Below are 16,694 nucleotides of genomic sequence, written 5' to 3'. Positions count from 1 at the left end.
AACTCTATAGCGACAGATTTTGTGATGGATTAGTGAAGGATAACGTCTGTCGCTAATCCATGTTTTTCTTATAGTGAAACTTACCAGAAAAGATGTCAAGTTCAGGTAGAATGAGAAGTGCGAACAGAGTTTTGAGGAGATCAAGAAGCACTTGACCATAACACTGGTCTTAGTATTGCCTTCAAGACTAGGAGGTTTTATAGATATAGAGAAATTACATTTCTACGTGCTTAGAAAATTGGTGAACCTTAGAATCCTAGGACTTATCCCTGAATACTTGAATGAAAATGTCCCTTGAGAACACTGGTCGAAGACAGTGAAAATAAACTTAAATGAGAGTTTATATGAATGAATGAGATGCATATCTGCTAAAGAATTCTAGAGTTTCACCAAGAGAATTTGAGATTCTAGAGTAGATTAAGATGTTGCATGAACCACAAAACGCTCGAGTAAGGTATAGCTCTAGACTTTAGTATTGAGAGAGTGCTAACTTGTGAGAATCAAATGAGAAACTAACAGAAATTAAAGGACACAAACCTGTGTGATGTGTGATCGAAAACTAAAATAAAACCAAGGGCACTATAGTTATAATTTTAGTTTATTTTTGCTTATAATTTATTTCTTACTAAGTTGTATACTCACCTCCATTAATTATTACAATTATAGGTTCTACGTGACTTGAGAGACATAACTTGGTGTTAGGATGTTGTTAGCCTTCGTCAAGATGTAGGTGACCTCATCTTTCAGTAAAGTAGTTTTTCTTTTTCTTTTTTTCGTTGTTATACCTTTTGTGGTTTTCATTTGTGGAATTTGCTTTATTTGAATTTAAATAATAATGTTTATTTAGAAAAAAAATTGTGCCATACTTTTAGTACGCTAATTTGGTATTTTTCTCTGGGAAGTGATACCCACAAACCCGGACTTAAGAAGTTCCGGATAGAGGTGTTACACTGTGACATCAAATTTCAAATGGACACCCCTTGATCGTATGATCCACCGGTTACCCAGGAAAAATATTACACACAATATATGAAGTTCTCTTTGAAAGCTAGAAAATGCTGAAAGAACCAATGGTGCACACACTTTTAGGTTTTTACTTCTTGAAAGTCTGCACAAGCTTAAAGTTACACATCTAACGAGCCTCTAATCCAGCAAGGAGGCCCTCCGTGGAACTCCCGTCAGATCTGCTTGTTGAAGTTTTATTCCATTCCTGTCTGTTACCTGTGAAAAAAGTGGGTGGTGAAGGAGTAGGAAGTGCCACAGAGTTGCTATTAAGCATCATTACAACAGAAGACATGGCAGGTCTATCTTCTGGTTCATCTTGGACACTTAGCAAACCAATGTGGATGCATCTCAGAACTGCAGTTATTTGACATGATCTAGCAAGAACTGTATCCATCAGCTCCAGTGCTCTTTCATCTCTCCAGTGTCTCCAAGCCTACAAAATTCTCAATTTGAATGAGACAATACATGTTTAAAAAACTTTGATTACTCAAGGAGATATCAGACCAGGGAGGGAAAATGAGAGAACAATAATACTTAACATATTCAAGAAGGTTGTGCTTTCCAGGGACATTCCTTTTACCACTCACAATCTCCAATATTAGAACCCCAAAACTGAAAACATCAGATTTAGCGGAAAATTGGCCATGCAACAGATACTCTGGTGCCATGTATCCTCTGCAAATAGAACACGTTTGGCCCACAACTCACTTTGAATAAACAAGTTCTGATGAAAATTGTACAAAAAAACTTCCAGAATAATGTGGAATCTACGTTAATTTGGATACTTATTTACATAAAAGCAGTTAGTGAGTGATAGGTTGTGTTGATCAAGTATTTCAAGTAGGGTTGCAAGTGGGTCGGATCCAGGAAGATGAATTTGCAAAATTTGGCTGTCCCAGATCCGGGCCGATCCGACTTGGCAATGTATTTTAATCTGAAACAGACCAATTTGCATCCCTAATTTCAAGATTGGCCTTCACTCTGTGTGATGAAGCGGAAAGAGTCTCCAGTCAAACCCTAACCCGTACCCTTCTGTCATACTAACCCTGGGATCTCACTGTTTCCTGTTGTTTTGTTCAAATCGTACCCCATAGATGGATCCATCATGGTAGATTTTATAGCAATTGAATAATATGAATTTTTAAATCATAAAACTTTGGCGTTGCTGTTGATTTTTAAGTCACAAAAAACTCCTGCACAAAGTTCAGATTTCCTTTGATTCAAACACGGATCTTCACTAAATGGATCACGTAGATCACATCTACATGATCAGATTTGATAAAAAACAACTTGCAACAATGAGAAGACGGGTGCTATGACAAAAGGGTACGAGATCGTGGATAACTGGAGCTCATTTGGATGAAAGGCAACCTTGTCCAGCCTGAGCTTTTTGGACATGGATAGTCCCTCACTTGGAACATGCCTCAACAGTCACATCAAGTATTCACAAGATTTGTCATGTCAAATTAAGGCAAGGTTCCAAGTCATCTGAAGAAAGGCTCGGGCTTAATCATGATGGTTCTCAGGCTGACATCAAATTGAATCACGAATCAACAACAGGTGTTGTTTCAACCTTGCTTACTTAAAAAAATTCCCAAGCATTCAAGTAATCGCGAGAACAAGCTTACTGTGTTCCACCAATCTTCAGTGTGTGTGCTCGCGTTTGGTCTCCTTCAAAATTTCTTGCCAAGCCAAAGTCTGCAATTTTGGGGTTCATCTCCTTATCTAATAGAACATTACTGGCTTTCAAGTCCCTGTGAATTACCCTAAGTCGTGAATCTTCATGAAGATAAAGAAGCCCTCTTGCTACTCCAGTAATAATTTTCAGGCGCATTTGCCAATCCAACAATTCACGTCTGGCAGGATCTGTTTTCAATCACCAAGACAGAAATAGTTCCAGCATTAACAACTGGAAATTTGAATGCGTCAATTAAAAAAATTCTTCAAATGGCAACTAAAAGGATTCTTATACAATTTTATCAGTTGACAAACTTCAGCAACTAGAAATTACAAAGATGCTTATAGAAATCTATCTTTGAAAAACAAGGATAATAGACATATAAATCTCGCTACAATACTGATGCCGGCAATTTATGTTTTCACATTTTTGTTGTTTCTTTTGAAAATAACGTTTCGGGCAAATCAAAGGCAAGTCAACAAGATGCTATGTGATCCTGCATGGTTGTCACTAGGTAGAACGAGTACCATGGTTTAGGAATGAACAAATATATCATCAGGTCTGCACTTTTTTTTATATATTGTTTTTTGCAGCTTGTGAAAATGGTCCATATGCCATCAACAAACCATTAAAAACTTTTAAAATACACATAGGTATATGATATTTGTGTTCATTTAGAACATCCAATGATTGAAATTTTTTGAAAGACTTAATGCTTCATCCTTTGCCTGTAGGTGAAAATTGCTACTAAAATAAAATTACATATTCTGCTAATTATGCAAATGTCAATTAAACTTGAGAAAAAAAAATTGAAGAAAATGTTATTTTTTTCCCCGTCGAGAATAAATGCCTTCATCTTACCAAATAGAAACCTATCGAGGCTGGTGTTGTGCACATATTCGTAAACAAGTAACTTCTCATTTCCCTCATCACAGCCGCCTAATAATCGAACAAGATTCCTGTGTTGAAGTTGTGCAACCACTCTTATCTCAGCAATGAACTCCTTTGTTCCTTGCCTAGATTCCAATGATAGTCGCTTCACAGCCACATCTTCACCACTTGGCAGCAGTTTACCCTGCAATATATCTAATTATCTTTCTTATAATCAGCAGGCATTTTGCAAAAGAATAGTCTCAATGAGTTCAGAGTTACTCCTTGGATCTTGACATGGGATTTTCAGATAAATACTTCCACAAAACACTTGGCAAATAAACAAATCTGAGAAGATTGTAAAGGAATTAAAGCACATTGCAACTTGAAAGATCCTCAAGTTTCAAATGGTACACTGAGCAGGGATTTTCCTGTTGCTACTGTGTCCTGTTATGGTTCTAAATGTTCTCTTAATGCTCTATACTAAATAGCTGAAAATTGTTTCTTAGAGATGATTTTTAGTTGCTGCTGCTGCTGCTGTAAGTTCTTTATTGATTTAATGCCTGTTTTACAGATTTTCAAAGAAAAAAGTTTTGGACGGCATCTTAGAATGAAGAATGAGAGTGCCCCGCTAATGAATGAATTACTGTTAAGAAATCATGAGCATGATCAAAATATACAACAGCAATAAGAAGGATAGCAACTAAAGAAGAAGAATACAGAATATACGTGGTTGGGTATATATGACATAGGTCCACGAGCAAAGGAAAGCAAAGTTTCACTCTGATGAACAAAGAGGAAATATAGAGGCGTTACAGCGCTCTTTCTTAAAACCCTTGAGAAAACCCATACACCCAAAACTCACATAACCCTCTCTAAGTAGAACACTATTGCCCAATTACAGAAGGAAACTCCTACTTACTAATTGAGGAAAAAATAAGAAAATTACGAAAGGTCCATACTGTGGAGGTGGAGGCCCCCCCACCCCCACGAGAGGTTTGTGGTAGGCTCGGTCGTTGGGCTTGCCGGATCGCTCTGCTACCATCACAAACCTCCATTTTTTCTCCCAAATTATATAGAAACGGGTCATGGGGTGAGCTGGGTCCAGAATTCAAGGCACACAACAATAATGAATATGAACCTACTTCTAATTGATATATGAAGCAGATACGGTAGAGAGTTACTCTGTAAACAGGACCAAAGCCCCCTTCTCCAAGCTTATTTGCATCGGAGAAATTGTCTGTGGCAACTCTAATAGCATCCAAGTCAAAGACACATAATTCTGTGGCTTGCAAATTGTCCTCAGCTACTGATGAATTGAACTTAGGTCCCTTTGCCACTCTTTGTTCTTGAATCCTATTCTCTTGTTGATGGGTAACGTTGGCAGGAGAAAGGTCTGGAGATCGGTTCCGATCTGTACAAATCCAACAAAGTTTTAGCCACGCACGGATTCACTGAGCCATTCAACCTGGAGAAAACGCTGTTACTAGAATGTTGAAACATAGATATTCATTGTTCATTACCTTGCTGTGCTTTTTTCCTCCTTCCCATAATTATCAATACGCGAGTACAAATAACGAAGAGAACTGCTGCTACAGAAATTGCAGTGGACAGGGCGATAACAAGCGTTTTGTGTTTTCCATTATCTACATTCAAAAATGTAATTATTTTGTACATGTCCTGTCTGATGAATCAATCGCATTAAGAGAAACTAAATAAACAACGGGAGCTAGTGCCATGTGTACATGTCCTGACTATTTTTGTTTTTCCGGTAAAGATGGCCCTTTAGCCGCAGGCAAAACCGCCACTAAAGACCGAGATGGCCTTTACTACCAGCCTTGCCCCGCCACTAAATCATTTTTTTCACAGAATAAACGGGAAGTGTGGATATGGGTGGACATCGGGCAGGCCAAATAAGACCCCGAGCTCGGCCCAACTCAATTCCATTCAGACTGGGGTTGCGTCGGTCCAGGCCGGGCCCTTTAGGCCTGACCCAGTTAATGGGCTGGGCCTGGACCGATTAGGGCCTAATTAGCTAAGATGGTCGAGACCAGCGTGATTTTGTTCCGGGTTGTGCTGCAAATGCAGACCCATCCCAACCCGATATAATCGGGTACGCGACAGCCCATCAGGCCACTCAGCCCGATGGCCACCCTTACATGTGCGACCATTGAGCATTCACCGGCTAGGACATACTCGCAGCTCTTTTTCTCTCCCTGTATATTACTATATGAGTTATGGGTAGGTGCTAAATCAAATATGCTAAATGATACGTGTTAAATGAGTTTTTCAAGTACTTTTTATTTTATTTTTAAATTCTGACTATACAAATGTGATATATGTACTTGATTTTACGGGGATTAGCTCTTGATCAGTGTTCGATTCGGACACATGGATGGGTTTTTATAAGGTTCAAAAAATCAACGGTAGAAGATCTTTGTAAATTTTTAGGCTCCAAATATTATTTTTTTCATGGAAAACACATGATCCAGGTGTGGATTCCTCTTAAATCGACCATGCCCAACACATTTATGGGGTCGAAACTGCAAAAAAAAATACCGGAAAAGCAGAAAAACTCATTTAGCATGGATCATTTAACAGATTTTATTTAGCACCTACCCATTACTATATATATATATATATTTCCACCTAGTAAAAGTTTTTTTTTAATTCTCGAGTTTTTTGTTGATCTGACTTTGACTTTGTAGATGTGATCTACATGTATTTTTAACTAGAAATTAAACAAGATTTGGATCATGTGATTGTGATTATTGTATAGGTTTTTTATGACCTTAAAAAATCAACAGCCACAAGATGCCAAAGTTTCATGGTTTAAAAAATCCTATTTTATGCCCAAAAAACATGCTCTAAGACATGATTCACACCAACAATGGAGGTGTTGGGTGGTCACCATGTGGAAACATGCATGTGTGAGCGCACATAAACGAGGTCTTTTTAGAAGATGCTCCCACCAACAAGAAACTGGTCCAACTTCTTATTAGCAGGGAGTGCTTAGAGTTGAAGAGGCTAAACCAAGGCAACGAGCTGCCACGGGCCCTGCAACTTTAATAGGACCCGCTGACCGACTTCAAGGGCTGCCAGTGAGTTCTCATCGTCTGGTGTTCACCCAGAGATATATAACGGAATTGCCTTTCCTCTAAAAAAAAAGAATGAAGATTTGATAGTAGCGACAAATTAATTTCTCGTTTCTTCTTGCTATAAATTGCTTTGTCCTCCCTATGTGCAATGGTTGCCTAAAAAGGCTTCATGAGGCCATGGCCTTCCTATCAGGGCGTCCATTACTGCATGGCTAATTCTAGACAGAACACTCACTGAGTCAAATTTGAAAAGAAGAGTATTTCAAATGCAGAGTAGGATGTTCTAACAGGGACTTCTAATGTAAACAATGTATGAATATGTTGTGAAAATATCTATAAAATAGGAATGTTTGCCTTTTTACTGGGAAAGAAAAAAAAAAAGATTTTAAAGCAAAACTATACCTAAAACTTTCTAGACCTACATGTGCCAGTACAAATACTTTGTAACCAAACTTATACCCTATTTCAGGAGAGCAGATTAGGTGATTTGTCAGATCACTTTAGGAAAGTTATCTGGCATCCTGACCGTCCATTGCTTCAATAGTGCAAGTTGTGGGAACACCAAAAAGTTAATGATGATATCATCATTGCATGCCATTGATCACCATAATGGACGGTGAGGATGTCAAATCACTTTCCCAAAGTAATTTGTCCAACTCCTTTTTCAGACAGTTTCAAATTGAAACAACATTATATCACCAAATATGGTTGATTCTAATGGCTCAAACCAAGCAGGACTCACCGGTGTCTTTTTGCTGAGAATGAGGTGTTGGTGATGGAGGCGGGCTTGAGGGAGGTGGTGGTGGTGATGGAGTCGGGCCTGCTGGTAGAATAACAAAAGGGTCTTTTGCATACACTATCACACAACTCGCATAATCAACGTCGCAACCTCGACTTCCATTGCAGTAACTTGGAATCTCAGATATCACCATTGACAAACAAATGCTGCAATCACTTGGAGATAAATCTCTTGTACACTGCACCAAACCATATATCTTCTCAAAGTTCGTGTAATCGATGTCTCCCTTCGCAAACATATGGAATGATGGATCCGAGATGGCTATGGAAGAAAGATTCTTCATCAGGGAACCCAGCTGCTGGTCAAAAAGGTTTCGGTACATTGCTTTCTCATCAGTTCGGCTATAAAACCCCTCTTTAGCAACGGTGCCAATGAAGTTCGTGTCGGAGTATCGTATGAAACAGTAAAGGTACCATATTTTGACATCTTTGCTGCCAGGACAGAGCTTGATCATCTGTCCTGATCCATTAGCCACACAAGCTTGGCACTCCTCACTAGGAGCATCGCCTCTGCACTGGAAGAGGCCAAAGACTTGATTGGGAAAAAGGCCAGCGGTTGTGGCATTGAAGCCGGTGGTGGGATGTGAGGCAGTTAAAGAGAGAAATAGCTGGTTCAGGTTCTGCTGGAACACGCTGTTTGCTGAATAGTTACCACTTTCATAACATGTCTTCCAACGAAAATTGGCTGAGCAATAAGGAAGTATAAGGACAAAGGCTAAAAGAAGGATACAGCAGTATTGCCGTTGGCAAATGTGCTGTTGCGATGATCCTCGAGGATGCATATCTCAAAGGTGACACGCAACACAATGATGGAGGTTGCTAAATGACTGCAGCTCTCTGATCCCGTCAATGATATATAATGTTGGCCGATCTAGGGGTGTCAATGGGTGATAAACTAGGATGTTCTATTAGAATCCAGGTCAGACTCAAAGGATCCCATTAATATATGGAGCCAGGTATGGTTTACTAAAGTTCATACAGACCGAAGTTTGGAATAATATCTGCAACTTTTCAATGTAAAAAAGATAATATTTTACAGGTATGGTTTGGGTCTGGTTCATGTAATCCCTATAGGGTTCGGGTATGATTTTTCTTATGATATGTCTGATTGGACCCAGAGTTCGGACCTGATACCAATATCTTAAATCAAATCTGAGTTGGGTCTCACCTACGTCCCAACCAAACCCGATACTATGACACCCCTATCCCTAACATGATGAAAATGTTGCCCCACAATCCACAAATAAAAATTAAAAGAGTTTGACATTGAAATATTTTATTCTATTGACTTGGCAGGAGTTTGCGTCACTCGATATGGACGACGGAGGCCTGTGAAGTCAACTGTCAGTTTTGATCATGGTTACCATGATGAAATGGGAGAGGGTATATGTTCCCCCGGGATGATTCACTAAATCCCACGTCTGTGTTCGGGGCTTTGAATGAACACCACGTATACAAGCACATGGGGCTCGTATTCCCGTGTATGTTCACATAACTTTGCATCAAACTCTGGTGTTGTTGCAAAGACTTAAGTACCCTTTATTGCTATTCTTCTCATAAAGTGATGGTTTGAGAAAATGACAAAAATGCTCTTCATTCAAAAAAGAAAAAACAAACAGTTCAAAAAAAGGACAAACATGTCCTCCATCCAGAAAGTCGAGGATGATGTTGACTCTTCAAAGTCTTCTTCTTCTTTCTCCGTTCAAAAAAAGGACAAACATGTCCTCCATCCAGAAAGTCGAGGATGATGTTGACTCTTCAAAGTCTTCTTCTTCTTTCTCCGTAAAACACTGCAAAACCCTCTCTCTCTCCCTAAAGAAGAAATCAAGGGAGGCAAAGAGTTCTCTCTAGAGAAGGCTATGAACATCAACCCTCTCACTCTCTCTCCCTTCTCTCTCTACTTTTGTGCACATCCAACAGACGATCCTACATTGCTCCATCAAACATCGACTGACCTGCACACTGACTGTAGCATCGTCCAACTTGAAAAGTTGTGGAGTCTGATTTAGAGTTTTTGCCCTTACAGGAGAAGGGTTTGGGGGCTCCTCCCAGTGTGGGTAGCATCGTTCAACTTGATTCGTTGTGGAGTCTGATTTAGAGTTTTTGCCCTTACTGAAGGGGGGTCCGGAGGCTCCCCCCCCGGCGCTGACCAAAATTTTTTGGAGCCTTCCAACAACGATTTGTAGTGTTATCGGGCTTTCCTACAACGATTTATAGTATTTTCGGGTCTCCAACGAGCCCCACAATGATTTATAGTGTTATCCGGCTTTTCAACAGCAATTTGTAGTGTCTTCCGCAAATCGCTATAGCGATTTATAGTGTTTTTGGATCTCACTATAGCGATTTGTAGTGTCTTCCGCAAATCGCTATAGCGATTTATAGTGTTTTTGGATCTCACTATAGCAATTTGTAGTGTCTTCCACAAATCACTATAGCGATTTATAGTGTTTTGAATCTCACTATAGCGATTTGTAGTGTCTTCCGCAAATCGCTATAACGATTTATATTGTTTTTGAATCTCACTATAGCGATTTGTAGTGTCTTCCGCAAATCGCTATAGCGATTTATAGTGTTTTTGAATCTCACTATAGTGATTTGTAGTGTCTTCCGCAAATCGCTATAGCGATTTATAGTGTTTTTGAATCTCACTATAGCAATTTGTAGTGTCTTCCGCAAATCGCTATAGCGATTTATAGTGTTATTCAGTAAGCAAATCGCTACTCGAATTAGGACCAACTTGTCAGGGCCATATCTCCTTAACCGGAGGTCATATTCCAAATCCGTAAAAAATGGTGTCTTTGTTATTGAGTCTAGTTTATTTCTGTAAATTTTAAGCAATTTCTATTGTCATTTTATTCCCCATTTTAACTAAAAACCAAATCCTTATTATTTTATGTTATTTGAGTTGCACAACACCATTCTCGCTTGACATCCACATCTTGATTCCGGCATGCTCTCTGTTGGATTTTCCATTGATTTCTTCCAACCTTGCTTGAAACAAACATATGTCTTTCTCACCACGACACCCTGTGCATTTTTTAACCACGACACCCGGGACCCGTGCCGGGGGGAGCCCCCGGACCTCCCTCCTTTAAAGGCAAAAACTCTAAATCAGGCTCCACAACGAATCAAGTTGAACGATGCTACCCACGTTGGGAGGAGCCCCCAAACCCTTCTCCTGTAAGGGTAAAAACTCTGAATTAGGCTCCACAACGAATCAAGTTGAACGATGCTATCCACGTTGGGAGGAGCCCCCAAACCCTCCTCCTATAAGGGTAAAAACTCTGAATAAGACTCCACAACTCATCAAGTTGAATGATGCTACCCACGCTGGGAGGAGCCCTCAGACCCCCTTCTGTAAGGGTAAAAACTCTGAATCAGACTCCACAACTCTTCAAGTTGAATGATGCTACCCACGTTGGGAGGAGCCCCCAGACCCCTCTCCTGTAATGGGAAAAAACTCTGAATCAGGATCTACAACTCATTTAGTTGAATGATGCTACCCACGCTGGGATGAACCCCCAAACCCTCCTCCTGTAAGGGTAAAAACTCTGAATCAGGCTCCACAACAGTCAATGTGTAGGTCAGTCGGTGCTTGATGAAGCAATGTCAGATCTTTTGTTGGATGTGCATAGAAGCAGAAATAGAAGGGAGAGAGAGTCTGAGAGGGTTGATGTTCATGGCCTCCTCCAGGGGAGATTTCTTTCTCATATAATCCTGCAGTGCAGAGACTGGGTCTTAAATAATCATCTTTGGGGCACTTATGTCTTTACAACCACTCTTTTTCAAGAATCGTCATAAAAGCCCTCACGCAACCCCCTCCACCGCACCTCAAACAAGCGGCAGAGGGAGAGACAAAGAGAACGATCGATAGAGTCAGAGAGAAGAAAAAAAAAACAAAGGGATTACTGTCGACGATAGCGACAAGGTAATCACCCTCCTCCTTTTCATCTTTGATGGGTTGAGGGTCGGCAACCATGGCTACCGGCGAGTGTTGCAGGAAAAAGAGAGAGAGAGAGAGAGGGTCGGTTGACCGCCATCGACGGTCGACCCCCTCTTCAGCAAAAAGGAAGGGAGAGGATCGACTCGGAGGCCGCCTCCCCCCTTCTGCAATGAATAAGACAGAAGGGGCAGACCCCTTCCACGTTCTTCTTTCCTTTAAAGTAGACCGATTCAGTTTGGGTGTGACCCAAACCGAACACTCAGACCGAGACAACTTTAAAAACAAAAAAAGTTCAAGACCGAGTCGGTCTGGGTGTTACCCAGACCAAACCCTGGGACGGGTCAAACCGAGTTAAAAAAAATGTTGGTTGAACTGATTCTGATTTAACCGGTTCAAGTTGAACCAATTCATGTGGAGTCAGTTCAGACCAAACCGATTAAGGTGGAGTCGGTTCAGTCCAAACCGGTTTGGATCAACCTAAGTCAGACCGAATTGGTTTGGTCTGACTGGGTCTCAGTTCTTAGTTTGGATCCAATTTGATTTGGATCAGACCAGATCTGAATCTGGATTGACTATTTTGGATTTGATTGAATCACTCCTGGATCCATATCGAAACTAGGTCTAGATCTAATTAGACTATTCTGGATCAAGATGAGTAATGAATCTGGATTTAGTTGAATAGTATTGGATCTAGATCACAAATGGATCTAGATTAGGTTGTGAGTTATTCTAGAACTGTACAGAAATTCAAAATGACCAAAATATCCTTTTGGATACCCGAGATCCATTTTAGTAAAATGGTCATAACTTTGCACTCTGAACTTAGAATTGAGTGAGGTTTGGTGCATTCGACTCGTATCAAAGAGAAGAGTCTACTTGTTCATTAGTTTTGGTTAAATTAGTGACACAAAAATCAGAGTTTCATGAGTCAATTCGAGAGAAGTATTTTGGTAATTCTGTAAGAAGTTTTGTACATTAATGCGAGTATGCTTATGTAATGATGAGATTCTACTGTCAGAGCACCTTTAGACTCGATTTTAACTAGAGCATAATATTCGTATTTGAGGTAATGGATATTATAAGTAATTTTAGATATAAATAAATATTTTTATGTTGCATACTATTGTAATGTTATAAATTTATATGATTAGGATGATAGCTTTCAAGTAAGAACATGACATGTATAAAAAATACCATGCTTGACATTATGAGATGATTTCATATACATGTTTATTATGATGTACATGTTGTTATGATATGTCATGCATATTAGAAAGATATTATGTTGTGATAACATGCCTGTGTGATTACTAATAACATGTATTATGATGAGATTATGTGTATATTGGAGTTTCATTTATTCTATTCATGTTGTATGAATGAATATTTTGAGATTATCATGCATGACTTCTTAAATCCCAGAAGTGACGACCTATGACAAGAGCTACCTGGTTTGCGGCCAAAGTGCAACCACCATAGAGAGTGGGTCACCGATGATTTAACAATGTGGAGACACTACATCGTTGTGTGCTTAGTGTGAGTCCTAATGTCATAATGAGATTAAAAAGTGAGATCCTTCATGATCAGTTTGCGAAATTACTCATGAATGAATAAGTAAATTACGAGTTTGAGAATGTGGTTCAACGTGTTGAACTTAGTTTATGACTTAAGGTTACACTCACACAGTGTTTGAGACTCTAAAGAATCATGGATGATTGATAACCATCATGTTTAGGATGTAGCATGAACCATACAGACATCGAGAGCCTACCTTCTGGCTAGCTACCGGTGGGGTACCCGTGGTGGTTTCACTGTAGTGCCTGGTAGTTCGGGGACCATTGAGAGTGTATGATTCATTGTCTGGCCAACAAGTAGAATTAGAGTATGCTACGCGAGTTGCTATGCCCATAGACAATTATGACCGGTATAGCCGACCTAGTGATAGTTTGTTGTGTTTAAGAAAGTTAATGGGGGTAATTAAAATATACAAAATTGTGTGGTATGTCAAAAACTAAACTCAGACTAGGGGCTTAGAGCCCGCTACAGTTGTAAGTTAAGTGCTTATTTACTTATAAATTTTTTTACTGGGTTGTAGACTCACCCCTCTTATTTAATTACAACTGTAGGTTTCAGGTACACTAGCACATATAAGACTTGATTGACTTCTTCTTCGAGAGAGTATTTGGTAGTTTTTACTTTCATGTCATTAAACAATAATGTATTTGTTATTTGATTTTGTTATGAATGATGAACATTGTAAATAAAGTGAGTTATTGAATGATAAAGAAAAGAAAAAAAATTTAGTCATGTTTCTCTGTGTGAACTTTGAACTATTCACTTTGAAAAGTAATATCAACTAAACTCGAACTCTCGAGGTCCCAGGTCAGAGTGTTACAAAGTGGTATTAGAGTCATGGTTCACACAAAGAAGTTCATCATTCATAACAAGTTCAATGACATTGAATATAATATAAATCTTTGCTCGATAACAGCAAGTTAGTAATTAGTTTATTTTGTGTTCAGAAATGACTAGCCAGAGCGATAATCGCGAAAACCCAAGGGTGCAAGACCCATTTAAGCATCTTGTTGTAGGGAGAGAGAAGTTCATCGTTGGAATGGTGATGGTGACTAGAGTCATGACAAGCATGACTCAAATAGTTAAAGATCTTACACCACGACCCCCATCAATTTATATCATAGCTGGAGATAGACATACCTACTGACATGTCTACCCTGACACTACTCGGGGATGACAGACACAGTCTTATGAGTGAGGGACTCACCAGTCCTACCGTCAGAGAGATCAGTCAGTACGTGGCTAGATGACAAGAGATTGGATGATGACTCGAGGAGGAGTCGCGAGAAGAGCATCCCCTAGCGTAAACTTTGCACCTCAGGGAGGGTCTTGTATGGCCAGTACACGAGAACGACATATGTCCTGAGCTAGCTATCTGGCTGCCATGAGTGCAGCAAATAGAAGAGTTTCACATATAGTCAGAAAGTTTCTATCTGAAGAAACTAGGAGGGAAGCAATTCAGGAAGCAAAAACAGCATGGCAAGCTGCAAAATGCAAGCAGAAGCGGCCTAGGATTAGGACATAGACAGGTAGCTTCAGAGAGTTTGAAGAAAGAAGACGAGGATGAAGACCCCATTGATGATCCTGCCTCACCTACCTACACTCTTGACTCACTTACACACAGTCCTTCCTCACCTACTTATACTTTTGCTTCACTCCAGTATGATCTGAATGTACTTTCTATGAATCACCCTTATCAGACACAAAGGAGTTCAGGCAAATGACCAAGCTTTGGGTGGATTAAAGAATGATGTAGCAAAACATTAAGAATAGTTAGCTTATTTAGTCTAGTTCTACTTTCTTGTCTTGCATTTATTTTCTTCTTGCTTGTTAGTGATATTTTCATTACATGTATAAGATTGATTCATAAAATAAAATGAATGCTTTTATCATAATCGCTAACCTGTGATAGAATTTGGTATGAGTATAAATGAATCAAATTATGATAAGTTTATTATGTGATAATGTCAATGCAACATAAATGATCACTCGTAGAGGAACGCCCTATATATTTAAGGAGACTATAACTGCCAAATGAGAGAGGGGGCAGCTAAACACAGCGACTAGGGATAAGGAGCAGATTGGTGGACCATCTTGAAGGGCGTCTTCATCATCCCTTATCATGAAAGGTGCACAAGTTCAAGGAGCTAACTCATTGTTTCATACTTTAGAGAGGCACGCTCGACATGAAGGTAGAGAAGAGAGTATGAAGATCCCACAAGGATCACCAATAGAGAGTTCAACAAGAGAAAGCATGAGGATACCTCCTGAGTATACCACAAATCATATTTTGTACGAGCTCTTGTAAATGACCCAAGCTTAGCATAGTCAGCCTCAAATGATTATTTTTGGCATCACCTCTTGGGCTGAAAGGTTCAAGAACATGCAACCTTCACTTTTTGATGGCACTCTTGATGGTGTTGCAGCGAAAAATTGGATAATGCAAGTTAAAAAGGCCTTGGATGCCATACAGTGTCCAGAGAGTTTGGATAGTTGTGTCGAATCTGATCAGCGATGCAGAGCATTGGTGGAGGTCTATCAGGGATACCTTGGACCAAGATACGTATTTTACTTGGTCTACATTTGTAAGAAGATTCTACAGGCAATTCTTTCCAAAGTGTCAGAAAATAGAAAAAGATGAGGAATTTAGGAAGTTGAAGCAGGGCGATATGACTGTAGCCAAGTACACAACTCGATTTCACTATCTTTCTCGTTTTGTCAAGTCTTTGATGGCAAATGAGAAAGAAAAGTGCAAACATTTTGAGGGGATTGAGACCCAAAATTCTGATGTTGGTAGGGCCACAACAGATAAAGAACTACAGTCGGTTCATGGACTACTCCTCCAGGTACGAGTTTTGGGAGATGAAAATGAAAAAGAAGGAAAAACCTAAGATTGAAGATAAGGTCCAATAGAAGGGTGGCAGTGTGGCAGAGTTCTCTCGAAGAAAGTTTCAGTATAGAGAAAGATTCTAGCGAGAAAATAAGAGGCAGTACGGAGGTCAGACCCCTAGTCAGAACTAGGGTAAGCAAGTCAAGAATGCAGGCGGTTAGTAGACCAAATGGCAAAAGATCTAGAAGCTTGCTCAGTCAGACAACGCATGCAGGACGTGTGGTATCCAGAGGCACGAGGGAAAATGTGACCTAAAGAATGTGAGGTGCTTCAACTGCCAGCAGATGGGCCACTATGCTAATGACTGCTCTCAACCAGATTGTCTTCTCCTCTACGATGACAACAAAGAGATATTAGGGGTGGGAGGAGGTTTCACCATCGCCAACTCGCCAAGCGGCCCAAGCTCATTCAGAGTAAAATATAATATTTAAAAATTTTCAATGTTAATCGGATCAAGATATTATTCAAATTTATAGTTTTCAACGGATTTGGATATTTATCTGGGTTCATATTTCAAGGTTATTAATAAATAATTAAATTGTTAAGGAAAAATAGTAATTTTTTATTCCAATGGCATATTTAGTTAAATTTTTATACCATAAAGAGGTAAAAAGGTAATTTTTGTAATAAAAGTATTTAAAAAATAAAATAAATTTGTCAGGGGTAAAATGATAATTTACCATCCCAATAACATATTCAGGTAAATCCATAAATCATAAAAGGGAAAAATAATAATTATATACTCCAAGTTAAAATATAGTAACATGGGATCAAATTAAGGGCATTTTATTATATAATTCAGCTGGTTCTTCTGAATCTTTTATAATTTCAAGTTCG

The 16,694-nt window shown here is 39.4% G+C and overlaps 1 protein-coding gene across 1 annotated transcript; it reads right to left on the bottom strand.

Moving 5' to 3' along the window:
- Positions 1-1,132: 1,132 nt before the first annotated feature.
- LOC149823059 (cysteine-rich receptor-like protein kinase 10) lies at positions 1,133-8,231 on the bottom strand. The gene is made up of 7 exons (XM_089980429.1): positions 7,394-8,231; positions 5,077-5,199; positions 4,738-4,967; positions 3,545-3,758; positions 2,634-2,871; positions 1,545-1,680; positions 1,133-1,438 (listed from the first exon to the last, which is right to left on the bottom strand). Exons 1-7 carry the CDS (start codon positions 8,229-8,231, stop codon positions 1,133-1,135), a joined length of 2,085 nt encoding a protein of 694 aa, XP_089836555.1.
- Positions 8,232-16,694: the final 8,463 nt, after the last annotated feature.

The sequence above is a fragment of the Nuphar pumila genome, chromosome 11, assembly GCF_984573655.1.
Source record: "Nuphar pumila chromosome 11, dmNupPumi1.hap1.1, whole genome shotgun sequence".
Classification (NCBI taxonomy): Eukaryota; Viridiplantae; Streptophyta; class Magnoliopsida; order Nymphaeales; family Nymphaeaceae; genus Nuphar; species Nuphar pumila.
The sequence above is the reverse complement of the archived record's forward strand: the minus strand, read 5'-3'. Positions and strand labels throughout refer to the sequence as shown.